This window comes from Primulina huaijiensis, chromosome 2 (genome assembly GCF_012295235.1).
Source record: "Primulina huaijiensis isolate GDHJ02 chromosome 2, ASM1229523v2, whole genome shotgun sequence".
Lineage (NCBI taxonomy): Eukaryota > Viridiplantae > Streptophyta > Magnoliopsida > Lamiales > Gesneriaceae > Primulina > Primulina huaijiensis.
In genome coordinates this window covers 23,463,789-23,491,443 of record NC_133307.1, presented here as the reverse complement: position 1 = coordinate 23,491,443, position 27,655 = coordinate 23,463,789, and the positions used below count along the sequence as shown (strand labels likewise).

The 27,655-nt window shown below is 33.5% G+C and overlaps 3 protein-coding genes and 1 pseudogene across 4 annotated transcripts; 2 read left to right on the top strand and 2 right to left on the bottom strand.

The window, feature by feature from the left end:
- The first annotated feature begins 27 nt into the window (after positions 1-27).
- LOC140970684 (uncharacterized) lies at positions 28-7,704 on the top strand. The gene is made up of 3 exons (XM_073432531.1): positions 28-1,717; positions 2,948-3,137; positions 7,318-7,704. The coding sequence occupies exons 1-3, from the start codon at positions 143-145 to the stop codon at positions 7,443-7,445; spliced, it is 1,893 nt and encodes a 630-aa protein (XP_073288632.1). The 5' UTR covers positions 28-142; the 3' UTR covers positions 7,446-7,704.
- Positions 7,705-9,450: 1,746 nt separating this feature from the next.
- LOC140970683 (plasmodesmata-located protein 8) lies at positions 9,451-11,411 on the bottom strand. 2 transcript variants are annotated; one of them, XM_073432530.1, is made up of 3 exons: positions 10,543-11,411; positions 9,781-9,888; positions 9,451-9,581 (listed from the first exon to the last, which is right to left on the bottom strand). In XM_073432530.1, the coding sequence occupies exons 1-3, from the start codon at positions 11,309-11,311 to the stop codon at positions 9,577-9,579; spliced, it is 882 nt and encodes a 293-aa protein (XP_073288631.1). In that variant the 5' UTR covers positions 11,312-11,411; the 3' UTR covers positions 9,451-9,576. The 2 variants fall into 2 exon arrangements, with proteins under 2 accessions (XP_073288631.1, XP_073288630.1); XM_073432529.1 differs by lacking the exon at positions 9,451-9,581 and having other exon boundaries at positions 9,598-9,888.
- Positions 11,412-16,457: 5,046 nt separating this feature from the next.
- LOC140957662 (auxin-responsive protein SAUR36-like) lies at positions 16,458-16,922 on the bottom strand. Its single transcript, XM_073414999.1, has one exon. It carries the CDS (start codon positions 16,920-16,922, stop codon positions 16,458-16,460), a length of 465 nt encoding a protein of 154 aa, XP_073271100.1.
- A 6,701-nt stretch (positions 16,923-23,623) lies between these two features.
- Positions 23,624-26,552, top strand: LOC140970682 (Golgi SNAP receptor complex member 1-2-like; annotated as a pseudogene).
- The last annotated feature ends 1,103 nt before the right edge of the window (positions 26,553-27,655 follow it).

Below are 27,655 nucleotides of genomic sequence, written 5' to 3'. Positions count from 1 at the left end.
TACTTCAGATTTTTTAGTTTTTAGTAAATAAATAAATCTGTATGGTCATTTCTTTAAGAAAAATCTGGAACCCCGAAGGAACAATCGGGACGGGGGGAGGTAGAAAGAATCGATTCCAATTTCCACTGCAACAATCCATCCCATGCCTCTCACACATCACAGTCACAGACTCCCTGTTTGTCTCCGCCACCGCCAATCTACCACCCTTCTCTCCTCCGCTGCCGCTGCGAAGAAGCTTGTTCCATTTCTCAGCATGTCCACGTCATCCCAGCAAACTCCCGCTGCTACGTCACCTTTGCAGGACAGAAACGAAAAAAAAGAGCAAGTTACCCAAGTTTTGAAATACCATAATCAAACAAAGCATTCTTTCAACAACTATGCGCGTGGCCCTCACGGTCTCGACTGGGCTAACCAGCCTAATCCCTTCCGTCGGTACCTTTCCGGTGATCTACTACCCCTGCTGCACCCCCCTGAGAATGAGGTGAATTCCCCTTCTTATTTGTCTGTGTTTAGTTCGTTTCCGAAACCGGTGCCTATCTCGAAAGCTTCCATTTCCCAACTGTTCTATAATTCCCTAGCATTATCTGCGTGGAAAACCACTGGGTTTTCAACCTGGTCGCTGCGCGTGAATCCTAGCAGCGGGAATTTACATCCTACGGAGGCTTATATCATTTCGCCTCCCGTCAATGCTTTATCCGATCACTCTTTCGTGGCGCATTACGCGCCAAAGGAACATGCTTTGGAATTTAGAGCTCAAATCCCATCTGGTTTTTTCGCCGGTTTTTTTCCTGAAGGTTCCTTTTTGATTGGGTTTTCGTCTATTTTTTGGCGGGAGGCTTGGAAGTACGGAGAGAGGGCGTTTAGATATTGTAATCACGATGTTGGGCATGCCGTAGCTGCCGTTTCTATGGCGGCAGCTGGGCTTGGGTGGGATGCAAGGATATTAGATGGGTTAGGCTGTGAGGAATTGAAGAAGTTGATGGGGCTCACAAATTTGTCCGATTTTAGTATTCCCGGAAGGCCCGTTAGAGGGAAGATGCCAGCTATTGAGTTCGAGCATCCTGATTGCGTTCTGTTGGTTTTTCCCAGCGGTAGAGGTGAGTTCGAGGTGGATTATGAGAAGTTAAGCATGGCTTTGTCTAGATTTGCGAACCTTGATTGGAAGGGGAAGCCAAATGCTCTTAGTAAAGAGCACTTGTGTTGGGACATTATTTATAGAACGGCCAAGGCCACGGAGAAGGCATTAATTACCTGTAAAAGGCAGGTTGCTGAGCCTTTCAGGAGTAGTAGGACAATTAGTGAGAACTCATATGAAGGGTTTAGCTTAACTGAGGTTGTGAGGAAGCGAAGGAGCGCAGTTGATATGGATGGTGTTACTTCCATGGCAAGAGAAACATTCTATCAGATTTTGTTACATTGCATGCCTTCAGGTTTGGTAGAAGGTGGATCGAAGCAAAGAAGGCAGCTAGCATTGCCATTTCGGGTACTTCCTTGGGATTCTGAGGTTCATGCTATTTTGTTTGTCCACAGGGTTGTGGGCTTGCCCAATGGTTTATATTTCTTGGTGAGGAATGAGGACCATTTGGATGAGCTTAGGATGGTTACAAGATCAGAGTTTTCGTGGGTGAAGCCAGATGGCTGCCCCAATGATCTTCCTCTCTTTGAACTCTTACAAGGTGATTGTAGGGAAGTTTCAAGAAGGCTTTCGTGCCACCAGGTGTGCATGTAATGATTTTTTGTTATCTATGTCAAGTATAAATTTTCTTTTACTAGTTTTTGAGTTGCGTCTTAATCTATCTTTTATCCTTCTTTAATGCCAAGAGTAGTTTCTGCCGTTGGTAACATGTTAATGAGCAGACTAATTTGATTCTCAATTTTTATTAGATCATTTATCATTTTATCATTCATTGTGCATTGTTTAACATTTGGGTGTAATGTGGTCATATTTTTCATCATTTCTCATATCCACGATAACTTCTTTGCATGAATGTTATGAGAAAGCTAAATTTAAATTTGATAAAATGATGAAAATGTCATTGTAAATTTCTGTCTTTTAAGATTAGGTGATGAATATGGATATGAGAAGTGAGGATTTCAGACAAGATTGACTCACCTCAATTCGTTTTTTAGGATACGTTTTGGTCTGTGATCCTTTACTACGGGCTTGCTTTTATATTGACATTGGAATATTAGCTCTTTAAAACTAAAAAATGTTGCATGTATGATGTTAGGATCTAAATCTCCTAACACCACTAATTCTGCAAGGAAATATTGACTAATAGAAAAGGAAGACAGATTTTATTTAATATGAAATATCTCAGCTAAGGATAGAATTCTTTTACAAGAAGACTACACTCACTCTCCTTGCCTCTAGCACAAGCTAGTAAATATTCAAAATGACAAATTATCAGAATGCCTCTAACAAGCTATGACTCCCCATTTTATCTACTTCTCTAACACATCTAGATTCTTCCATGGGCTTGAGACTCTTGGGCCTATGTCCAGTATATTAGGGTCCATAATAATATAGTCCCTAACATATATGTAGTCTTCAAGATTCGTATTCCAACTTTTAATTATGTCCATGCTCTTCGCTGATAGTTGCCGTATATTATCACTTTCACATTGAGCATTGGAATTGTAAATGTACATTTATTGTTTGAACTAAATCCTACTCGACTTGTGTGTGGCAGTTTATGCTGCATATGTACATGACTGTTTTATCTGTGAGCTAACCTAAAACTACTAGGGCAATACTGTTCATCGCAGTCCATTTTTTCCTCCAAATTTCTAGTTGAGTTATGAGAAAGATGACTGAATCTTTCCGCCATGTCTTTTAGAAATTGCTGCTAAGAATCTATAAGGTATATATTTTATGTAAAGCATTGTTACATTGCACATGAGTTGTTTTCAAATTTCATCTGAAAGATATAGAAACTCTGCGTAGGACATTGCTAGTGATGGCTGCTTCAGCCTGGGTATGGTGGCTTGTCTTGAACCCAATCTACGTGATATTGGGGCTTGGATGTATCCACGGCTTTTCTGGGAAACTGGAGTTCTTGGTCAAGTCCTGTATCTTGAAGCACATGCAGTTGGCGTTTCTGCTACTGGTATAGGTTGCTTCTTTGATGATCCTGGTATGCAGTCCTCTCCTCAGTGTCACTGTCCAATTTCACATCTTGCCGGAACCGGATGCTTTAGTTATGTTTTTTATTTGCAATATTTGTTTCTAATTTAAGATGATATCACCATGAAAGTTGATTTCTCCTTTTTTCGTTTTAAGTACCTTTTATGTTTCCTTGTCTAATCAAAGCTTAAAAGAGGGACTAACGACGTGTAGGCATTAGAGGACATCTCACATCTATATTTATAGAAAAGAAATGCAAAGTAGATTTAGGCAGTATTAAGCAGTGTTATAAAATGGGCAAAAAAGCACGGATTAAGAGAAAGTGTGAAGAAAAAGTTTTGATTCGGGTAAAAGTGTTAGGTCAACCTTAGGTTGACCATATTAAGTGTGAAAAGGCATGATTAAGCATTAGCTTTTTACATAAAATTTTAGGTTAAATTTTATTTATTTTTTTGAATTTTAAATGAACTTTTATTATTTTTTGATAAAGTTAATTAACAAAAAAAAACCCTAAAGACACCTAGATATCTTTAATAGTAATTTTTTAAAAAAATTTATACATTCATTCTTAAATTTGCATGTTTATATGTTCTTTGATCTATTGATTGACTTGATATAATTAAATTATACTAGAAACTATAAACTCTTTTTCATGTATTTTATTTACTAAACCCACTTAAACTTGTAAAGCTTGAAGCTTGACCTTACCGCTTCACACTTTTTAAAACATTTGTATTGGTATTGGTATTGAGGCAAATCTATGCATATCCGGTGAAAACTATATGGTTTTGGGTACCATTTTCAACCCGTCAGTGTTGTTCAGGGAGTGATACCTCCAAATTTTGATCTTATAAGAATGAGTATTTCTATGTCTGGCATGGGGCAAAAGTTATCACACTTGAGAAAAGTATCCATAGTAAAAGCAATGGCTTAAATTGGATTATTTAGACTTGGATCACTTTGATGAAATAAATCATTGACACTGCAGTAAATATGAAAATTAATTCATTCTGGTTTGACACCCCAACATCGCATGATTCTGGGACTTGTTAAAGTAGCATGAACAAACAATATGTTACAACTTGCCAACATTTTCTGCTCGAAGTAGATCAGTTATTAATTAAATATTAACCAGAATTAATCGTTCAAGGTTCTCAATATTGATAATTTTTTTCTCATACAGATAATGGTCTAATTTTCGGGTTCAGAGATGTTCACCTGTTCTCATTTCATTTTTTTATTATTCAATTCATTACGCTTTTCTCAAGTATAGCACCCTGAACGAACTCATTTAATTGGAAAAATTTTAAAATTTTCATCTGTTTTTATTTTCATTCATCAATTAGTTAAAAAAAACTATAGATTTTCTAATTTTAATTAGTATCTCATAGAAATAACATCTGCAGAACGAGAAAGACGCTACATGACAAACAATAGTTTTCCCAAGTTTGCCAGATCGAGAGTCTCTAAGCCATTTATTTTTTTCTTTATATTGCTAGAAGGCAGGTTGGTAACAGCTGCATACGCCTGAAACATACCATCGAATTCAAGGGAAATAAATTGGTGGCCATACTTGGTTGAGGTCATCAGGAAGTTCACCCTCGTTCTCCACAAAGGAGTGAGTAACTTCAGTTGGTTTAGGCTCTGTATCCATGACAAAACCTTTGCTTTCACCTTCAATAAAGAGTTGCCCTTGCTGTTTCTCTGGATCATCTTTCCTGTTTTCAAGTGTTTTTATCTTCTCATCGGCCAACAAAAGCAGACCATTCAACTGTCTTTCATCAAGTTCGTCGATACTTGCACCATTCATGAGTTCATTCATAAGGATTTCCATTTCCTTTTCTTCATTCTCTTTCCGAAGTTTCATTAAACTTTTAATCTCCTCGGCTACTCTCCGCTTTAAGAAATTTTCACGCAAGACCATTTTCTTGAGTCTTTCCTGTTCAGGGAACCTCAAAAACTTTGCAAGCCCTTTTTGAGTTTCGTCCTTGGATGACCACATGATTAAATTTCCATCTGAAGGATTCAGAATCATTATACAGATGTATACTCCACACAGTATTGATAGTTCTCTGGCTTTTTTAAATAAACTCGCAACCTTTTTTTCGAAAGTGGATACTCTCTCACGCTCATTGGATATTTTTGCATATTTGGTGCTCTTTCTTGGCATTTTTGTGTTGGTGATTTTTACTGGCACAAACTGCTGGTATTTATAGGAGTGAACAGAAAATTGGGTGAATTCTGTCATGGCCAAAGTTAATTTGGTTAAGCAATATTAAGTAACCAAGATAGTACGAATTTGGGTTGGATTGTCCAAGATTTATCTATATTGTGAGGTGACTCGTGAATATGTAATTACATTTTTTAAAATGGTCGGGCATGGACAAATATTAATAATATATTCGTTCAATGTGAAAGTTTGTATTAGGAATCAAAACTGAATGTTTGCTATCAGATTCAAAATAGCATACATCTAGTGTGATATATGTTATTTATCATTATATGGTAAGACGACTTTTGAGCGTTTTAAATATTCATGGTGAGACGATTGATCGGTTATATGGTAGTACAACTAATTTTTTTTATATGGTAATGCAACTAATTTACTTACTTTTTTTCATTTAGTATGGATAAATGCAATCCAAATGTCAGTTACTGGCCCTCCATAATTTATTTACATGGATCGATGAATGATTTTTAGAGTTATCATTGACACTGGATTTCTTTATCATGTGTTTACAGAACTGTAGATTTTTTATGTTGTAGAAGCAAATGACACGAGGCTTTGTTGTTAATAATCCGTCTTGCTGTTTCCTAAAAAAAGATGATGATAAAATAAAAATGAAAATGAAAACAATGGCGATATGTAAAGATTAGCTGAGAGTGACAGAGTAATTATTCTTGATTATCTTGCCAAAAGGTCAAATATTACTTACTTATAAGAATGAATTTTATTTAATATAAGGCATTGGAATAAATAAACTAATTAAACAATTTCCTTTGTTTCAAATTTAATGCCAAGTCTTTTGGTCATGGTTTAGTTATTTGATATTCGACCATACAAACTAGTTGGTGGAGCCCAGGGCAAATGGTAAACCTTAGTGGTGATGTAGCGATCGGCTTTAGTCCTTCCTGACTTCAAGATAATCGCCACATTGCTGGGAACATCTTTTCATGGATTGGCACATTTCATCACCAATAATGTTCATGTAATTGGTCAATACTGGCAGCTCATCCCACATATGTAGAATGTATTGGTAACTAGTTAAATTTCCCTACTTGCTTCCAATTCTGGTACCTTCGTTGTTTGTGTAAAACTAGCGTGAAAGAGATTGCTTTTGTTCTTCTCGGAATTGTTGTCCCTATTCCCCTTGGTTCGTGGTGGTTCTTGTTTCCCGATTTTTGTTTTTCACAGAAATAGCCTGCATTTTGTATGATGAGTATTGTACTTTTTAGGAATGGCTTGATGTTCTTCTATGTACAAGTTATGGTTGCCGGTTAGGGTCTTCCTTGATCCCCCATACTGTGTTGTTTTTCTTAAAGAAAAGAAAAAACTAGCATAAAAGAGTTCTTATACTTCAACCTGTATTTTGTTGCACTGGTTTTCCTTCACCTATTTTCATGCTTATTTTCAATAAACTTGAAATGAGGAAGATCAATTGATATTTGTTGCCATTTTATCAATCAATTCCGAAATATTTATTTAATATTCGTGCAATCCTATCTTGTTGGTGATTGATTGCCTGGTATTCTAATTTCGATTGTTTGCATACGGAGTTCACAATACAATCCCTTGTTTTGGGATCATACCCATTTTCGAACAGCAATCTTTTAAGCTTTACGTGCTATGAGAACTTCGGGGTCTTTGCAACTTTTCTTCCTTGAGATCTTCAGAACAAGGAAGTTCAACTTCTCTAATTTGTTATTAATTCTGAATTGGTTTATGTATTGGGATTGAGCAGTAGCGTGACATTTGTCACTCGTATGTGCCACTGAATTTCTGTCTGCTATAAAGCATACGAAATTTGTTCTTTATTATCTTGTGTGGTGGCAAGAATCTGAGTGTTGCTAATTTCTTGATTGGATAGAAAAGGAAGAACAAAATGAATGAGATCTTCCTATTCTTGTTTTGTGAGTTTCAGCGATTCTGATTCCAGTTACTAATCCTACTCGTTGGGAATTGTTGACAGTGCATGAGATTCTTGGATTAAAGGGATTGAAGTATCAAAGCCTCTATCATTTCACAGTTGGGAGCCCTGTGCTTGATAAACGTATCATGAGCTTGCCCGCGTACCCTGGACCAGATGTCGAAGCTTGATTTTTGAAGAATAAGCAAAAAAATCAACATGGAGAGATAGGTATATACAGGTGACGATAAAAGAATGGTGAGCAGAATTTGTTGGATGTTACTGCAAATCTATTTGTGTAAATATATAGGCAGACAAATATTGAATGTAACTATCATGGGAAAATATCCATCAAAGACGCACATCAAATTCAGCTAAAGTTGTTAAAAGTCGCACTTTACATTGTTTAACATTTCAAACTATTATACATGTTGAAGTATCTTTCATCAATTTAGTACTTTTTTTAATGTTTAGTTGGATTTTAGCAATGAATTCGTTGGTACGTGATAAATACAAGCATTTTGAACGTCAAAATATTAAATTAAAATTCAATGTTTATATGTTCTTATTTATATCAAATCAAACAAATTCTTAAAACCTTGATCAAGTTTATTTAGATTTTTTAAAAGATAATATCTACAACTAATTAAATTTATTAAAGAACTCTACTTCGGAACTTCGTATATATGATTAAATGTTAATTTTTTGATTGACCAAAATTATATTGTCGTTTTATTTCTCATTGAACTCCAAGCTTTTTTTAAGGTTTATATTTAGAGTTTGAAATTGCTTTCATAATGACTCCTAAAAAAAATTGGTTTTCATCTCACTTTGTTTTGAATTACAGTTAANAAAATAAGTTTTTAAAGGATGTTACTATTTTTTTCGTAAACAAAAACGTTTATGATATCGTCTCACATGTTAATATAATATAAAAATAATGGCGGTTTTGTTTTTGTTTTTTTTCGCTGGCAATTGAAATCAATGTGGAGTCGTGTCATCACTCGAGAAGATAGTTCATGATAGTCGGCTACTGGCAGTAAACGATATCTTCCCAGCCAACAGCAAAGCAGCTTGAGGCAACGGATCGGCGTAAAACCAAGTCTATCTTGAAGATTGTTTAGACGGACTTAGACTTCTCCAAGAGATGCATCAATCAGAGTATGTGCGCATGAAATTCTGCACATTTTCTAATTTCTATTATTATTGAAATGAGTGGTTTTCAGATTATATGTTGCAAGTTTCAATTTTTTTTACCAAGTATGTCCCCTACTTATAAGATATATTAGTGATGGGAGGGTGTAATCTCACTTTGTGTATGTGGATTCTGTAGCATGGTATATGTAACTGATCTTTAGAAATATTCAACTTTATTTTCCTGCAGGTATCTTCTTAAACTCTGTGGTCGGTATATTGATTTTAGGATCCTTAAGGTACCATCTGGCTCAAAATTATGTAATTTCAATTGGAAATAATGTCTGAGTTGAGCTTAGAAACATATTGCTTAAGCAAAATTTATAATTGTCTTTTTTATTTAAGGCTGAGCTTATATTTTGACTACTTGAGTGTCTACCAAGTCAATCTCGAACAAGTTCTAATACCATGAAACCGGAGCTGTGCTTGGGTTGGTCTCAGTGTAGTTTGATTTATTTCTTTAATCCTGTATGCCGTTCTCAAGTCGAGCTTTAAAAACCAGCGAACTATATGAAGTTACCAAACCGAGCTTAAATAAGATTTTATTTAACTTAAAGAAGAAGAAAATACATACAAGGCGTCTCTATTTTGTGTTCTGTATACAATATATGACATATTGAAGCGGTAACATTTACGTTCAATGGAATTTGCATGTCTTACGGTTTTTTCTGTGTCATAACTTTTCTCTTTCTTTTTTAAATGATTCGAACGTACAAGTCATGACTCATGAAAATTCTCAGTGGTTTGCCTTTTGCTTAGTATGTTATTGTTACAGTGTATAACACTGTGTGTTCATTGTTCTAATGTCCCAGTAGTCATGAAAATTCTTATAACCAGTCGTCACACTTGTTTCTTTATTTTATCCTACGATTTTGTACGGTTAGGTGAATCGCGTACTGATATCTACACTTTGCTGTTTCAGTGCAATTCATATACGACATCATATTTGCTGAGGAAATCTCTTGAGATGATCAATAACAGTTGTCTCTGGGCAGATCGATCAATATTCAAGATATGGAACTTGGCTGCATATATATTGTTACATTTAGCACTTTCCAATAGAAAACGAAAAACGAAAAAGAACATCCAAGATACAAGAATCTCCAATTCAACCAGATGCTTGGTATATCAACCTGCATTTTCCATCACCAATTAATCAATCAATCAGGAGGGATGGTTGCTATTTATCAAGAAAATAACGATTTAGAAAGATTTACCTGTCTACACAAGGACATTGCTCTAAATATTTATTACGTATCACTTTCATGTTGTTCAATGTATCATCCAACATGAAAAATTATACAATTAAAAGGGAGGAATTTAGTTGTTTACCAAGGGCTTTTTTGCAAAATGACAAAAGAACGATGAAAACCGCAACACCAGCCGATACTCCTACAATTATCGCCACTGTTTTTCCAACATCATCCTCGTTGGAAGAATCTACACGTACATATTGTCACAAAACAAAAACAAAATTTAAGGAAATAACCACTCACTTAATAATTATCAATTTTAGCTAAACTGCATGAAGTATACCAGAAAACATAACTCAAGAATCAAGATGTATATTTATTTACAATGCATCTCTTGTTACACAGTTTATATTTGTGATAGATGTTTCATATAAAGATGATGATAATTTTTTTTTAAAACATTATGATACGCATATCATAAATCTAAACCGTATAACAGGAAATATACGTTACAGGCTTGTTACATAAAGAAAATTTTCCAAATGAGAGGGTACAAATTAAAAGGAAGATATTCTTAATAGATTTGAAATAAATAGAATAATGACGGAACAGTTATAATTGCATTTCATTCCTACTTTATTTTCTAACTTTATAAAAGGATTGGCTGTGGATCCTTTAGGATCATAGAATAATTTTCCTAGTGGGTTCTCTACTTTCCAAGAGAGAAATTGGACCAGTTCAATTCAATGTCTACCCTCCTATCAGTTATACAAGTTTTATANATACGCCCCGAGCATATATATCTATTTCAAGAACTCGTGCATGTTCCTTTTCAAAAGGAACGTTAAGATCAAATACGTTCTGCAAAAAGTAATTATTTCACAGAATTAAGTAAACAAACCTGAAGAATTATCATAATAACCAGACTCCCAATATCGGACATAACACTGAGCCAAGAACATGTCCGCCGCGGCCGCCGACCCACATAGGCTCCTTACTTTCCCCACTGCATTCCCCAAGCAAGAACTACAGTCTTCGTCAGTCAAATCCCCCAAACACTGCGCGTAACCTTCCACAGACCCCACAGAACTCACCCTAAACCCTACTGCTCCCCTCAGATCATCAAGAATATCATCCCTCCTACGTAAAAACTCAGCATCATTAAGTAACCTCTCACTACACTTCTTGTGCACAAGGTTCGTGTCGGGTTTTCCCAAGAAATCGACGTGCTCGTATCGAACGAAGCATCCGTCAAGCTGTAGTGTTGCTCCATACGTATACGGACAGAGTAAGACTATCTGGTTTATCGAACTAGCTATACATGTGGAGCAGTCCTTCAAGTTCAAGTCACCTCTACATTGGTACAGGCCATAAACTGAGCCCTCAGGCGAGGCAGTCGAGGGGTCCGTGCCGAGAGTGAAAGAGTTGTAAAGGGTGGTGTAAGAGGAGCTGGTTATGGAGGAGAGCATGGAGTTGAGGTTTGTTTGGTATGGTGAGTTCGCCTGATACTTTTCTTGAGAGCAACCCGGGTATATCAAGGCGTAGGATTTGGTGAAACGGATGTTATTTGTGAAGAAGATGATGAAGAAGAACGATATGGTTATGGAGAAGAGATTCAGAGGTTGAATTGGCGTTTTAATGGAGTATTTTTGAAGGGTTTGATCAAGCATTGTTCGGGTTTTCTTTCTTATTTTGTCTGTGTAGCTACCACAAGGGTGGAGACAAGTTTACATTACAATAAAGGGGTCACTTTATCTCCGCTAGCTTTAGAATAAATTTTATATCTTATACTAAAATTCTCAAACTTTTTTTTTCAAAAAAAAAAATTCAATTAAATTTAATTTTAACATTGTTAGAGCTAAGAAGGTTTGGTTATGATTTTTAGTAAGCCAATTGGTGGTGTTCTTAAGCCTAATTGACTTCTTAATTCCCTTTTATTTTGTCCTCACGTTTTGAGTATTATGCTCCTTATTCTACCTAAAATTGAATAGTCCATGAAAAGTTTAGTAACTTTAGTTGAAAATATTTAATATGGATAACTTTGCAATAAAATATTACAATTGACATGATGTGGTGGAATTCATACGATGGTGTCCACTACATATTCTTCTTCTTTTTTTTTTTCTTTTTTTTTTTATCAAAAGACATTTTTTATGAAAAGATGTTCATAAAAGCATACCAAAGTTTATTTATTGATGGATTCGGAAATTTTTATAATACATATAATGACTCAAAAAGTAAAACAATAACAATTTCGCAACAATTATGCATCAAAGTTTAGAGTTATTTCAGTTTGAGAAGAAAAAAATACCTTTGGGGACTTCAGATTCTCTATATATGTTTTGAATATGAAAGTTGAATATATTCCAACGTGATTAGGTTCAATGGATTTGTTCTTTGTCAAATTCCCTTGCCCGTTGAATTGCTTACCAAGTAGAATTTCTTTTTTTTCCCACTTTCTTAGAAATATTTGTTCTCCTTTGATCGCAAATGTAAAAAAGGTGGATCTTAATGTGTGCGAGTAGTGCGTGTGTGAGAGAGGCCTCGGACCATTAAAGCCCACAAGGTGAAATTTGAATCCGGCCCATTTGATGAAATGAAAACAAGGAAACGGGTTTCAATTGAGAAGCTAATTGGTTGGGTCTTGGCACGGTTAAAAAGTTAAAACTGGTAAGTGGGGTGCTCCAGTTCGTATTTTGGGGTCACGAAATTGCCAACTCTATTTTGTATTGACTTTGGCTAGGTGGGACGGCTTACAACCTACGATTAGATGGGATCGGGCAGGTTGATCAACGTTTTAGCATATTGAAATATTAACCAAACTCAATTACCTATTTTATATGGTGGGATTGTACTAGGATCGGGTTTAGCGTTTAGATGAGCTGAATAAACTATTTTAAATTTTCTTTAATAGATCGGTTTTTTAAATATTGAACATCGATACATTAAATACAGTTTGGTTTTACAATCAAGCGGTTTTACAATCAAATGGAAGAAATTCAAAATGATTTCTCTACAAACCGATTAAATATTTTTAAAATATTTAAAAGATATGAAAATTGAATGTGTAAAAACGGTTTGTTGAATCATTTTATCAAACACTTTGTATGCAATATTTTGGTATTTTAAAGATACGTAAAATTTTTCAACTATGCCTACCAAAAACAGTAGTAAAAGTAAATAAATATGCTCGAACTTGTTTATGGATGTTCATATATTGACAACTCATATGTCACATCTTCTTCACCTTAGAAAGATTCACAATAATATTTTGATTTATGCAACAATATGTACAAACTCATTTCGACTCAAGACTTATCCCTTGCTTAATCGAAACTCCTAGCACACTCTCGACTATTGGTCGTAACCTCACAATCCGTATAATTTTTAACGTCTTTTATGTCAATATTACAAACAAAATTTTTAATGTCTTTGTGTGAAAATTATCACTCATATAAATTTTGACGTTCATATCTCTTATATATGTGAGTGATTGTGTGTGTGATAAAATTAATCCATTTAGGCATAGTTTGGTACACTGGATAAGAGAGAGATTGATTAATAATCCTTCTTATCCCATGTTTGTTATCTTTTTAGAAAGCCCATGACCCGTGATAAATAATTTTATACAAAGATAAAATATCCCTTCTATTATGTGTGATAATTTTAATTTAATGATAAAATACACTACAAATGACTTAATTGCCCTCAATTTATAAAAATCCTAAACCCTATCTTCTCTCATTTCACTAGTAAGCTTGCATCGATCCTTCACAGTCGACGGTTGGAGAAGTATAAATTAAATTTTTGTCACAGTTTAAAAATTAATTTATACTTATCCATCATTTAAATTTTTTTAAAAATGCATTTAAATTTTGTTTATATATTATATAATTATCATATTATATAATATATATAAAATTAGGTAAAAATAAATAAATCATGTAAGCACTGTCGGCACATGAACATATAAGAAATATGAACTCAAGCAACAACTTTGAAATTATAAAATTTATTATGATAAGGTTAATTTTGTCATTACAATATAATATATAAATTTAATCACTCGTATTAAAATCATACCAAACATTAAATATAATATCATACATCTTATTTATCCTTAACTTATCTTTATATTATATATCACATGTTTATCCTATCATGTGTACCAAACTATGACTTAATTTATATACTCTCAAATGCATCCTCACATACAAGGAGAAAAGCTCCCACTAAGATAATATATCTATTTAGACTCTCCTTCTTGAGTTTGCTATCATTTTAGCTAATTTCGTCATGTAGGTTGAACATACTTTGAATCACCTTCAAAAGCTTGTATTTGATCTTCTATATATTGTATATATAGTTTCCAAAAGTGATATATATGTTATACACAAAAATATGACCATTGGAAAAAGTTCTGCATGATTTCTGACATAAAATAATTATATTCGTGTTTTTGGCAGGTTGCTGGTCAGGTCCTGCTCTAAGAGCTAAACGGTTGAATGAATGAGACGGTTGGATGAGCAAAATGGTTGGATTGATGAAACGGTTGGATAAGCAATATGGTTGAATCGATGAAACAATTGGATGAGCAAAATGGTTGAATGAGTGTGGTCTTGTGCGGTGCTTATAGCTTTTGATCATTGATTTCTAAGCAAAATGTGAACATGTTAATTGCAATCCTTTCTCTTAACATTTCCATATAATCAAGAATCACTCGATTTCGAATTCATGTAAGAGATATATGCTCGATATACTGAAAATGCTCAAGTCTATTTGGAAGCTATATTCGTGTAGCAGACCAACAATTCCATTGCTATTTATAAGCTTTTTAAGCTCTGATACAGACTATGACTTTGGAAGATGATTTGTAGATATTTGTCTTACCCTTGCAAAACATGTTGGATTGTTCCATTTCAATAATAGAGATGAGAGATAAGACCAAAATAAAAGATATGGTCTATCGAGCTGTCTTGCTCGAGGATGTTGGCCGGTTTGATTTTGTGACCACTATTTTGCCTCGATTACATCCGAACTCACCTGACCGTCCTGAATATGATTTCTAGATAATTGAGTTGGCTTTCCAGCTATTTTGACCACTAATCATTTGGATCACTGGCTTTGTGAGATATTATCAAAAACTTCATTTCGTCAGATTTTCAGCTTGATTTTATTTGAATTACATTTTGTCAAATCTCTCAACTTGACATCTTGCAACTACATACTCGAATAAATATGTTAGAAATTAAAAACAAATTTTTCTATTATTAAAATCAAACAGATTTGTCTATTCTGTTTTGACAGCTATATGGTATCATTGATTTGGAGAAGTCCACTTTTTCCTTTTATTTTGTTTTTTGCTTTGATCAAACCAGAAGTCGAGTGGCGCCAAAATATTAATGTAAGTGAATCTGGCGAAATCTAGTGGGGGAAATATCGGATGATTTATTCCTTCATTAATTTGTATTTATTTAATGAATTGTGATTGTTTGCTCGTTAAATTTCATGGGCTCGACCATCTATAGTTAATATTTTTTAGAAAATATACAAAATGATCAGACATATTACATCAATATCAATGGTGAGTCTTTAAAAAAAAATTTTAATTTTTAGCAACCCCCTGGCATCAAATCTTTGATTTTGAAATGGTATAATATCCTTGATTACTCAAGGCACAATTTCGGATTCTTGTTTTTTACTCAAATTATTCATTAATCGAAATTAAAAATAATTATATTATTCACGTAATATTATCCTAATATTATTATCTCAACCTTCCGAGTCAAAATTACCAAACACACAAAGACAAATAAGTGAAGTATTTCTGATAAAGAGGAATAAACAAAAGTATACAAGAGGGCCACACCCTTCGTTTCTTTCAACTACAACTAGTGCATCAAGAATAAGAAAATGAAGAAATTCTAAGTTAATGCCAATCACTCTCACACATGACAAAGGGATAAACATGGCTACCGCTACATGGAGCTGAATTGTTGTGGAATTCAATTCCAAAATTTAATATCATTTTAGTGGAATTACAACACTTTTTTCCATATGTGGCGATTATATTTTAAATTTTATATATTTTTTGGAATATTATCTTTTCCCGTATGAAGTTAACCTCGCCCAGTGGAATAATGAATTAAATAATTTAAAATTTTAAAATCATTATTATCTTACAAGTAATTTCACTTTTTGTGAAGCTTTTTGGATTTAGAATGCAAATTCGAATAACCTTTAAAAATACATTTGTAATATAATTATGTAAAAAATACATTTATAATGTAATCATGTAGAAAATATAATTTCAACATATCAATATATACAACATAATTAATCCATGTAATTAAAACATTTAATTAAAATAAAAAAGAATTTAATAACTTGTAACGTTACAAGATCACTTTCATCTATGTATCAGCGGGTGTCCATGTCTTTCAAGTAATACATAACATGAGCATGTGTTATATCGGCATATAGTCGATATTTGCTATTTCTAAAAAAAATGATTATTTTTTATGCAAAAAATGCATAACTTTTTTTAAAAGAGGAAAAAAAGAATAAATCGAAAAATAATCCTACAAACCCATTAAGTTACTTCATAATATCTCGAACAATATGCTATTTATTATAAAGTTAGTCTATGCTTGCGGATGGAAAAACATTTGTATAGTGTACCGAAAACAAAATACAAGATCCCTCTGAACTACGCACAAAAATTAAAATAAATAGATATAATTTACAAGAAGCTAAATATTGTTTTATCATCTGCATCATGTGGTTGGCAGCAAGGTAAGAAGAAGCCAACGACTTTTATCGGATACTCTTCCGGGTACACTGAACCGTCTTGATTCGGGTCTGAATCTGCTCAAACTCCGACAACCGACAGGGTATGGTAATCCCACCCGGGTGATCGAACCCGTATTCTTTCTCTGATTCTCTCAACAGATCACCGAATAAAGGGTGATTGAAATACACAACAGGCACCAGAATCCTCTGAAATTCCCCATCTTTTTGACCCACGTACACCGCCAGATGCCCTTTCGGGGCGGGAACCGGGTCTTGTTGAACTCGGGCATAACCTCGACCCCGATCGAGTTTCTTGGTGGCTTTGGATAATTTACGCCCGAGGCGATGTGTCCAGCTGATGAGCCTCGAGATGGGTTCCTTGACCCGACAGGCTTCCTGATGGTCCACCCGGCAACGGTGATGCCGGCAAACTCGCCGGAGAATTGTGACCACCCTGTGCTTGAACAAGAAACCTCGGATCCTGCCCATGTACAAAAAATGAATTCAGAGATAGGTTCTTGAGTTTGGATTTCGAGAATCGCTTGGTAGATTTAATTGGCTCCGCAGCAGTTACTATTCCACCAGAAATTTTCAACCACGGTGGAGCCTCCAAGGCCAAGATTTTGTGGCGGCGGAAGAGTTAGCTGGTGGCAGAGGACGGGGAGAAGTGAGTAGGTAGTAGCTCAAAACTGCAGGAACAGAAGAGGTTGTTGGTGGCAGAGGAGGGAGGAGAAGCGAGTGAGTAGTAACTTTAAACTGCAGGAGGATTCGATAAAGGTGCGAAACATTTATACGAGAGAGAGGCGTGAAAAGGTCAAACGGACCGGACTGACCGGACCGGGTCATGAATGAAAATGGAGTGGAAATTGTAACGAAGTTTCTTAGCATAAAAAATATCGTCATGAATTTATTGTTTTTGAGTGACTCATGTCATCTTATGTGTGAGTATTTTCGACAATCAACACTTAGATATATAATGTTTATGTGTAAGTAATTATAAAATGTTGAGTATTATTGAAATAAGATGTCTAATTTTGTTTATTGATTTTCTATTTAATTACATCATATTAGGGATGACAATGAGGCGAGATGCGGATTTGTCATCCACATCTCTAAATTTCATCCTCGTCCTGAGTTCGAGTTTGTGAAATCCCTGAATCCGAAACTGTGGGATCAAATCTCCATCCTCGTTTGAAAAATATTAATGGGATAAAACGAGGACGGTTTCGGAGATTTTCTCGAACTCGAAAAAATCGGTGATCCTTTTCTCCGTTTCGGGTTTTTTCCCACAGAGTCCCGAACCCATAGAGAAAATTGACATCCCTACATCATACAAGCATTAATAACGAACTCACCGTATCCTTGAAATATTCTAGTAGAGAAAATAAGTTTTAACCCATAACTTTCTGGAATTAAGGAAAAAAGAATATAAAATTTACAAGTAAGAACTCTTTTTAGTACAAGTATGATATTGTTTCATACTATAAAGATATAATATAAATTACAGGATTTGAGCGTAGACCCGTAACTTATTTATTTTTGACAATTAATTTCAAAAAACAACTAAATTCATATAAACAAATTAATTTCAAAAAACAACTAAATTTATCTAAACAAAAAAAAAATACCCACAATATGTGATACTCAAACATAAAACCAACAAACCTTGCTATCTCAAGCCGATGCCTCATCCACACAAACGGGACTCTTTTATTGGAGTATTTTATTGATTTTTCTTCATATAATAAATAAACTAATATTGCGTCGTTTGTGTATTCAACATCGTGGGCTGAATGGTCAACTTTAAAACTGCCACGTATACCGATTTATTGTGCGCCAATCCAATTTTCAACCCTTAGTATAATTTTTTCTTTTGTTTCGTTATTAATATTTTTGGATCCATTAATCCTATGTCTTGAGAAACGCCACGCCTTCAATATCTAAGTATGTGTTTTTTATTCGGAAAAAGTGTTAATGGAGTACATAATTGTTTGATAAATAATCAAAATTTCAATTTTTTATCAATATTTTATCGAATAAACTCTTCGTAAATAATTTGTCCATTGTCATTTACTTTGCTAACTTGATTTTCGTGTTATTATATTAGTTCAATGCTTTACTTATTACACATAAAATGTAGCGGTTGAAGGTTCACGTCATTAAAAATATGTGTTTTTTCCCCTAAATAATAAAATAAATATGTAATTTCCAAAGGTAATGTGTGCATGTACACTCGAGTGTATAGATAAACTTTAAAGTATATTGTAAACATAATATTATCCACATTTATTATATATTAATTTCTAACTATAAAAGAATTACCAGAGTTTGCAAACACCAAGATGTTTAAAAAGTAAGAATTTTTCCCCATATTTCTACATTTAATTTAGTATTGATAACTTTATTTTTTCTGATATATCAATCGATTAACTTGCAGTATCCAGTGATGCATATTGAAATTTCAAGCATCTTTACCTTGAATAAATTTGCCCCATTATATAAGGTTCACTTATCCATGAGACTATAAAACAACATGTGATGGATAAGATGAAGCGAATACTCGAAGAAGGATATTTATTTGCTATAAAAGATGTAATAGTTGCAAAAAACATAATGCAGAAATTATGTTGATGCGTTAATGATTTATTTGGATAAATCAACTTTTCAAGAACTGATAATTGTAATTCTTCAAATATGTCGTGCAAAAAGATTCAAAGGTTAAGTACGAGTGTCTAACACATATCATGTCATAAAATTAACTTTGAATGATATGATTTTTCTTAAGTATCCATGTAATGTATTAAATATTTAATAATAAATATATAATGCATAATTTATTGTATCAACATATAATGAACATCATGTTATTGTATTATGTCTATTCAAATTACTTTTACATGTATAGTACTGCCTATTAATACACACATTATGTCTTTATTTTTCTAATATAAACATGATATCATTTTTCAATCAGAAAATACAAAAATTACTCATTTATTCAGTATTTTATGTTAGGTTAATCCTTAAAAATTGCATTGGGCTAAAAAACTACAGCAGATTCATTGTTATAATCTACCTGGATTTAAAAAAATAAAAATTTCATTTTGAAATGCATATTCATGATCGAGAGATGTATAATTATTCTAATATATATTATTCTTTTTCGAATGTAAAAAAATATGATGATTTTTTTTATATCTATTTTTTGAGATTAATTAATTCATACATAAAATGCTGTAGATATTTATTAATTTTAATAATTAATTATAAAAAAAAAACTTCCCGTGCTAATTTAATGTATATGATGATTGTTGTAATGTCGTCATGTTCTGCTTGGCTTGTTATAACCAAAATATTCGAGCCGTCCGATGTACAAATGGCACGATCACTCGTACACGATTGTACTTATCTATTTCTTATGCTAATAATGGGCCCAAGTTTGGGCTATCTTTGACGATGGTGAAGATATAAAGGTTTATTGTGGGCCAAACTTCTTTCAGCCTGATTGGGGCAGAGGCCCACATGCACCTCAACATGTCAATGCAGTCGCTCTCAAACAAAGCAATTATTGGAGCAATCAGCAATGGGTGGATTCACTTCAACTCTGTGCATTTCCCACCATTTTTACTCTATTTGAAAGTGAGACGTGTCATTTCAGCGATGAAAATTCAATACGAGCGTTTATCTGACAATGATGTAACTAAATGTTTTTTTATAAATTTCATGTTACTCTTAGAATAATACATCTAAAAGTGAATATTTCCCATAAATCTGGGTATTATAACATATCTATATGAAAATAATTTAGTGTAAATATTCACATATTATATATATATTGACGTTTAATTAAATAATAATGGAGTTTATGTTTCCTTCTCCGTCAACACACACACACACACACACACACACACACATATATATATATATATATATATATATTATTATATATATTAAGACCGCTAGCGTACGGAGACCCTTAGTACGACTTGAACAGTCAGATTCAGATGTATGTAAGTAGGACTAGTTCTTGGACTCACACGGCTGTGAATTAAAAACTAAGCTGTTTTGAAAAATATAGAAAATAAAATTCAATATTAAAGTTTTGATATTTTCAAAATGTACGGCCTCCAATTAAATTTTAATTTTATTATAACACCAAAGTCAATAGTGGCAGACCCATATAGGGCAAGTGGGCATGGGCCCTCTTCTTTATTAAATGCCCCTATTTTTATTTTAAACTAGTTATTATACACACCCGATGAGTATGTGTATAGTTTTTTATCATTATCGATGGATTAAAATGAAATTTGACAAATCATGGAGAGACTAAATTGATATTTGAATTGTTGAAATAAAAAAATAAAATAAAAGTGTGTGTTGAAATTTTAAAAAAACAAACAAAAAAACAAAAGTTTAATATTAGTATCATATAAGGGTAAAGTTGGAAGAAAAAATTAGTGTCCTTCCAAAGTAGTTAGTATCATGTTCTCAACTTTAATAAAATAGTATAGAATACTATTATGCCTTTAATAATTTAATTTAATAAAATTAATTAATGGAATAAATAATATTCAAGCAATCAAGTTGGTTTCAACTCCACAGCAGAGATGATACTTTCAGCTCTGAAGATCGTGAAGAATCAATTTCGCTACAGAATTAATATCGATTTTTAAATAACTATTTGAAAATATATATTGAAAAAATTATATTTAATAACTTATCAAACGATCATATCATAAATTGTTATCAAAAAAATGAACGTAACTTATCAAACGATCATATCATAAATTGTTATAAAAAAAATGAACGAGAGTGGATATTAAATGTAAGTCGCATTTGAATTAATGAATATTTTAACTTTTATGTCCGTTTTCTAGTTGACATAAATCATACTCCTGTGATTAGTTTTATATGAATTGTACCTCTTAATAAAATACCTTGGTCCGCCCCTAACAGTCGGTGCATGATATTATCACCTGAGTGCCTAATCGCTGCGAGTAATAATATTTATTGATATTCACTAGAAATATAAGGTTTGGTTTCAATAAGTAATACTAATCTGAATGCAGATCTCGAAATTATTTTAAGCTTGAAATCACAAAGAATACCATTAAAAGGGGTCGGAAAGATGTTCCGGCATAGTCCCTCCGACGTCCAAGTCAGGTATTTAGAATAGAATGAGAGAGCAGTTAGAAATGCCGCTAAAAATCAATATATTTAATGAATAATTAGACTGTCAAACTTGGTATTTATAGGAGAATACCTGAGATCTACCATAGGTCTTCTACTTTGACTAAGGATGGGTCGGGGGTCCAAAATCTTGTTTGGGCCTGATCTTGATTGGACTTTTCATGAAGTATAAGTTATGTTATTTTTTGGGTAAGTTAGTTAAAAAGAAAAGATGTACTGAGAAAAAAATTATTTTTACTTTTTTGCAGTAGTGTATCTTATATTGGTAGTTGAAAAAACGATGGGTCTCTTGCTCGAACAAAAAACATTGACGGGTTTTAACACCAAAATTGTTTATTACTTTAGACTTCGAACTTAATATTATAACATATTAATTATTTTAAATTTTTTATTTTACTTTCTTGTAGCCTCTTGTCATACATAATTCAGAAATAGGGTTGGTAATGGTGGATTACGATTTTTAACTAACATACCAAAAAGCCCCAGGTATTATTATCGCTAGAGATTAGACACTTATGCCTGTTAAATGAAAATATTTCTCATTTGAGAGAATACTATGTATTTGAGCTTCATTGAGTAATTCGGTATCCATGTCAAAGAAAAAAAAAGAAAAAAAAAGAAAAAAGAAAGCCTATACAAGGCATGTTAGTTAATTTTTTAGCGTACAAATACGATATTGTTCTAAACTACAAAAATATAATGTAACAGTCTGTGCGACTGACGAGACTTGAGCGTGGATCTGAGACTTGCTTATCTTGGACAAAGAAAGTATAAAGAACAACTAAATCTGTCTAAATAAATTTAAAAAACTACCCGCAATCAACGAGACTAGAATCTGGGTCCAACAAATCTGAGAATCTCAAATTTAACAAATGGACCAAAACATCATCGATATACATTTAAATTAATTATTACTCAACTAATAAATAATTTTCTAAAAATTATTGAATAACAAATATTATTTTCAAATTCAACATGATGCTAGTTTAACTCTTTCGACTCGATGGCGCCCTCTAGAACTTCATAAATGTTGCTAGCCGCCTCAAATAGCCACCTAGTTCAATAAATTTATATAATCTGTCTATATTGGTTTATGTTATATGAAAAAATAAATATTAAAAGCGAAATTGATAGTTTTTTTTCCAAAAAAAGAAATATATTATGTATTACGATCAACAACTTTGTTTAGCACTTGTCCGAACAAGAGCATAATTTTTTTTTGTGATGAGAAGATACGAAAATGTAGAGAATTGACGTTGCACAGTTGGGACCCACTTGAATAGGCGGAACGATTATATATTATTGACTTTAATTTTCCAAGGAAGGACCAACTGATTAAATTAGACTGGCCGACGAATTCCCCACATCTTTGAATTCAGGAAAAAATAACATGTGAAAATATTAAATATTATAATCAATTTTTCGTACAAATTTATATACGTGGATTCATGTAAAAACTCTATAACTCAAAAAAAATAAAACATTAAAGACTCAAATCATATTTTGTAAATATCTAAGATAATAATCTCTTCTTCTTGGAATTATCTGTGTTTGGACACATTTAAAAAATGTTGAAAAAACGAGCTTTACAGAAAATTTGTGATTTATCTTGTTGAAAATAATTAATGCATTTATTGAATATGAGTATATTGATAAAAAAAATCGATACTAAATATAGATATTGAATTATGTATTTTAGTGNGCCAAACTCGAGATTCGTCCGACAAAGAAAACACCCGAACCCTTCCTGTCCTGCCCAAACCGTTTGACTGGGTTTTAACCGGTCTAAATGGGACTGGTAGTTGTCTGGATGATAAATTTGGGGAAAGAAAAAAGTAGCAATTGGAGAAAGAAGGTAAATGGAAAATGGATTTTTGGGCCCACTATGTAATGAGATGTTTAAATGTAAGCCAAAATAGCAAGGCTTTCTTTATTCAGCTCATCAGCCCACAATTAGAAATAAAACTTTATATTTCTGGGCCTAACCCGTTTTCATTTCACCCTTTCAGCATTTCTGAGAAAAAGTTACAGTGTATCGGTAATTGCCCATTGTCGAGTGGATCGATTTCGCAACACGCCCCATTTCAGCTACACTGGACCATACACTCGGAGCTTAACCCGAGTTCGTGACTACATGAAAAAGGGTCGGATCTCGTTGATCCGGAATGGATGCGTTGCAGGAGTCGGGATGGGAGGAACTCCGGAAAGAGGCTCGGGGAATTGAAAGCGATCTCGATGTAAAACTCTCCTCGTATGCGAAGCTCGGTGCTCGCTTCACCCAGGGAGGTATGCTTTTTATTCCCATCCCCTCTCCTGGATTGTCGATTTGCTTTTGTTCTTTGAATTTTGCGTTGGTTGTATTTGGACGATGATTTTGAAGTGCTTTTTGTTTTTTGATTGTTGTGTGATCTCTGGTGACGTTGATTTATTTGAAATTTCATGGTTTGAGTCTTGGAACTTACTGTGACCTGCTACAAGTGTGTTGATTATCGGTCAAGGAAAACGGGCCTTGGTAGCAGCGAGTCGGCAGGTCCTTTGTTGCATGGATGGAACAACTGAACGTGGGATTTAAATGTCTCTCATTGGCACGATCTTGCGTCCTCCCCCGGAGTTGGGGCCGCGAGAAATGCAGATTTCGAGGCACAAGCGGAAAATTGGCCCATGTTTAGAAAATTTTTCTTGATTTTTTTATTAACTGAATAACTGTCCAATTTTAGCCTGACATTATATTATATACCTGCACTCTGTAAAAAATTATAAATTTTGCAACTTTAGTGTCCCAACCCCCAACTCCACTGCAAGAGAAATGTATCGTGACCAGGTAGTGTTGTGGGAATAAAGTGAGCATAAACTTGAGCTAATTTGATATGTTTGAAAATCATTGTTTTCTAGTCTGAAGCAAGTTAGTGGTAGTAGATGCATACTGATTCTGAGAAAAGAAATGATGTGCCAGAAACTTCATGTCCCCTTCTTGGTTGTGACTAGATTTTTAGGAAGTTCTACTCCTGAAATGTCTTGGACTTGCCAAAGTTAGATGTGGTTGATGCCTATTTTATCAATCTAATGCTCTTTTTTTCCATTATCCTAATTGAAATTAGAATCTTTGAATTCTAAAGATTTCAGTGTACTACATAGTAAGTGATGACGGATAGGATGTCGTAAATTTTCATCTTCTCTGTTTAGCTTGGTGCTTGTGTTTCTGATGCTTGTGTTAGTTTTCAGGTTATGTAGATGCTAGTTCGCCTACTGTTGGGTCCAGCAGGTCTTGGAAGTCCACTGAAATGGAGATTCAGTCTTTGCTTGAGAAGCTGCTTGATATAAATGACTCCATGAGTAGATGTGCAGCATCAGCTGCTCCTACCACTTCAATCAATCAAAAGCTTGCCAGACATAGGGACATACTGCATGAGTTTACCCAGGTTATTACTCTCATGGGGCATCTTTTGACCATCGTATGATACTTGGTCTTTAACGATAGTCGATACACTAAGATAAAATTTTAGAAAAAAGGAATATTGTTTTGATCGTGTTTGAGCTTTCCTAAAGTTTGAAGTATATTTGAATGTTCGTCTCTGGTATTGTCCGTGAAAGGAAAATGAGTTACTTTATGGGCATAAATTTTTTTGCATTTGTGTGATGGAAGTAAAGAAACATACTCTGGCATCCATATTGTTATATTTGCCCTTGGATGCAGTTAAAGTTTATTCTTCCCTCGTGGTTGTAATTGTAATGACCTATCAGAGAATAATCTTCCCATCTCTGAATTTGTTAAAGATCGTCTAAATGTACTCTTTGACATACTGATTTAATCAAGCGCAACTCTCGCGTGGTTGAATGGTGCATAAACATTAATAACGGCGACCTAGTAATGTTGGTTTTTATGGATTCTCTTTATCCGAGAAACAATTTATGGTGTTGAAATTTCTCAAAACTAATCTTATTCTGGATGAATGATAATGTCTCATTATGCGCTTGAGATATGCATCTTCCGTCGAGATAGGCAGATATAAGGATTAGGATGCAGGGATGAGTCAGTTTTGTCAAGTAATGTCTCAGGCGATAACATGGCAACTGTAACGGTCAGTTTTGTAAGCTGGTTTAGTAGTGCGTTATTAAATATTAGGATGAATTTGTTGCATCCATTATCTGTCAAGTGGAATTTATTTGATAGATGAAGCTTTCATGCTTCCCACAAGGCACTACTCATAGATCTACCTGTGTTTGCACATGCTTTTGTCATAGTTTTTTCACTCAGTTACAAATGATGGCTACGTCTCTGAATCACTGCCACTATTCCTATTCATGTTGTCATTTTTGTTCATCTTCTTTCCCAATTATGACTTTCACTGCTCGTGTTCTATGGCCGATTTTTGTTGTCCTTGACTTTGTTATTGTTGTCCAGGTTGTTGTTTTATATAGTAGTTTAGGTTTGTTAAAGATCAGGCATGCTTTTATCCCCTTAAAACATTTTTGTCATATTCTTACAGATTGATGATGTGATAAGTCAAGCTCAAGCAACTAGGACCGCGTTGGGTTCTCAAAGGACCTTGTCTGGTGATGTTCAAGGAAAAGTCAAACTACTTGGTGACAAATTTCCCGTCATACGTGGCCTACTTGGTAATTTTATTTTATTTTTGGAAGAAGACTACATGGTAATTTTCAAAGATTTTTTTTTTTTGGCTTTTGAGTATCCATCCATTCTTGATTTTCTATCACACCATCTCAGGTTCAATCAGGAGAAAACGATCAAAGGACACTCTTATCCTCTCCGCGGTTATCGCTGCTTGTAACACTATTTCTTATCATTTATTGGCTTTCAAAGTAAAGATCTATTTATTTTTTTGTCCAAAGAAAAAGAAAGAAGAGAGGCTTTTTGAAGGAATTTTCCATGTGCTATTTTTCACCGAGTAATTGGTATATTGTTTCTCATGTGCCCTTTTTACTGTGCCTCCACTAAACTTGCATTGACACAATCTGTGGAAATATTGGCTTAAGAGAATACTCTATTTAGGCATAGTATAGTATACATGATAGGATAAACATATGATATATAATATAAAGATAAGTTAAGGATATATAAGATGTAGGATATTATATTTAACGTTTGGTATGATTTAAATAAGAGTGATTAAATTTATATATTAGATTGTAATGTCAAAATTAACCTTATCATAATAAATTTTATAATTTCAATATTGTTGCTTGAGTTCATATTTCTTATCTGTTAATGCGCCGACAATGCTTGCATGATTTATTTTTTTTACCTAATTTTAAATATTATATAATATGATAATTGAGCCTTTGATTTTGTGAGTAAAGTCAAATATCAATTTTTAAGGTTAATCGAGTGATACTGATAATTTTAATGAGATTTATAAAAATCATTTATATAATTATCTCGAGTTCATTTATATAATTAACATATTATATAATATATAAAAATAAATTCAAAATATTTATTTGATGGGACGGTGAAATGAGATAACGATATGGTTTAAGATTTTTATATATTGAGGGCAATTAAGTCATTTGTGGTGTTTTTTATCATTAAATTAAAATTATCACATGTCATAAAAAGGATACATTATCCTTGTATAAAACTATTTATCACGGGCCCATGATAATATCATGTGCTTTCTAAAAAAGTATCAAACGTGGGATAAGGATGATTATTTATCAATCACTCTCTTATCTCGTGTACCAAACTATATCTCAGATTTTAAATTCTGGGACTCTTGGCAATCCCTTCACTTTTGTTATAGAAAAATCTAATAGCGATGTACCTAACTCATTGAATTTCATCTGGTTTTGTCTGTGTGAACTAAGGTGGATACCAGTGATGGAACTTGTAAACGAGAAATTGGTAGGCTGATGTGTCACCTGATTTACATAATGCTGCGTCAAAATCTGTGTGTATCTGTGGTTCTTGAAACATATCAAGTTAACGAACCTAGCCATTTTACCATTAAACAAAAACCACGGCTAGCCGATCAAAATTAAGTGGTAGAGAAGAGAATCTTACTATGAGGTTA

Coding starts and splice junctions, on each gene's coding strand:
- LOC140970684 (XM_073432531.1), top strand. CDS start 143: ATGCCTCTCACACATCACAGTCACAGACTCCCTGTTTGTCTCCGCCAC. Junction 1,718..2,947: donor GAAGGCTTTCGTGCCACCAG/GTGTGCATGTAA, acceptor AACTCTGCGTAG/GACATTGCTAGTGATGGCTG. Junction 3,138..7,317: donor TTGCTTCTTTGATGATCCTG/GTATGCAGTCCT, acceptor AATTGTTGACAG/TGCATGAGATTCTTGGATTA.
- LOC140970683 (XM_073432529.1), bottom strand. CDS start 11,311: ATGCTTGATCAAACCCTTCAAAAATACTCCATTAAAACGCCAATTCAA. Junction 9,889..10,542: donor TTATTATGATAATTCTTCAG/GTTTGTTTACTT, acceptor ATGTACGTGTAG/ATTCTTCCAACGAGGATGAT.
- LOC140957662 (XM_073414999.1), bottom strand. CDS start 16,922: ATGGGCAGGATCCGAGGTTTCTTGTTCAAGCACAGGGTGGTCACAATT.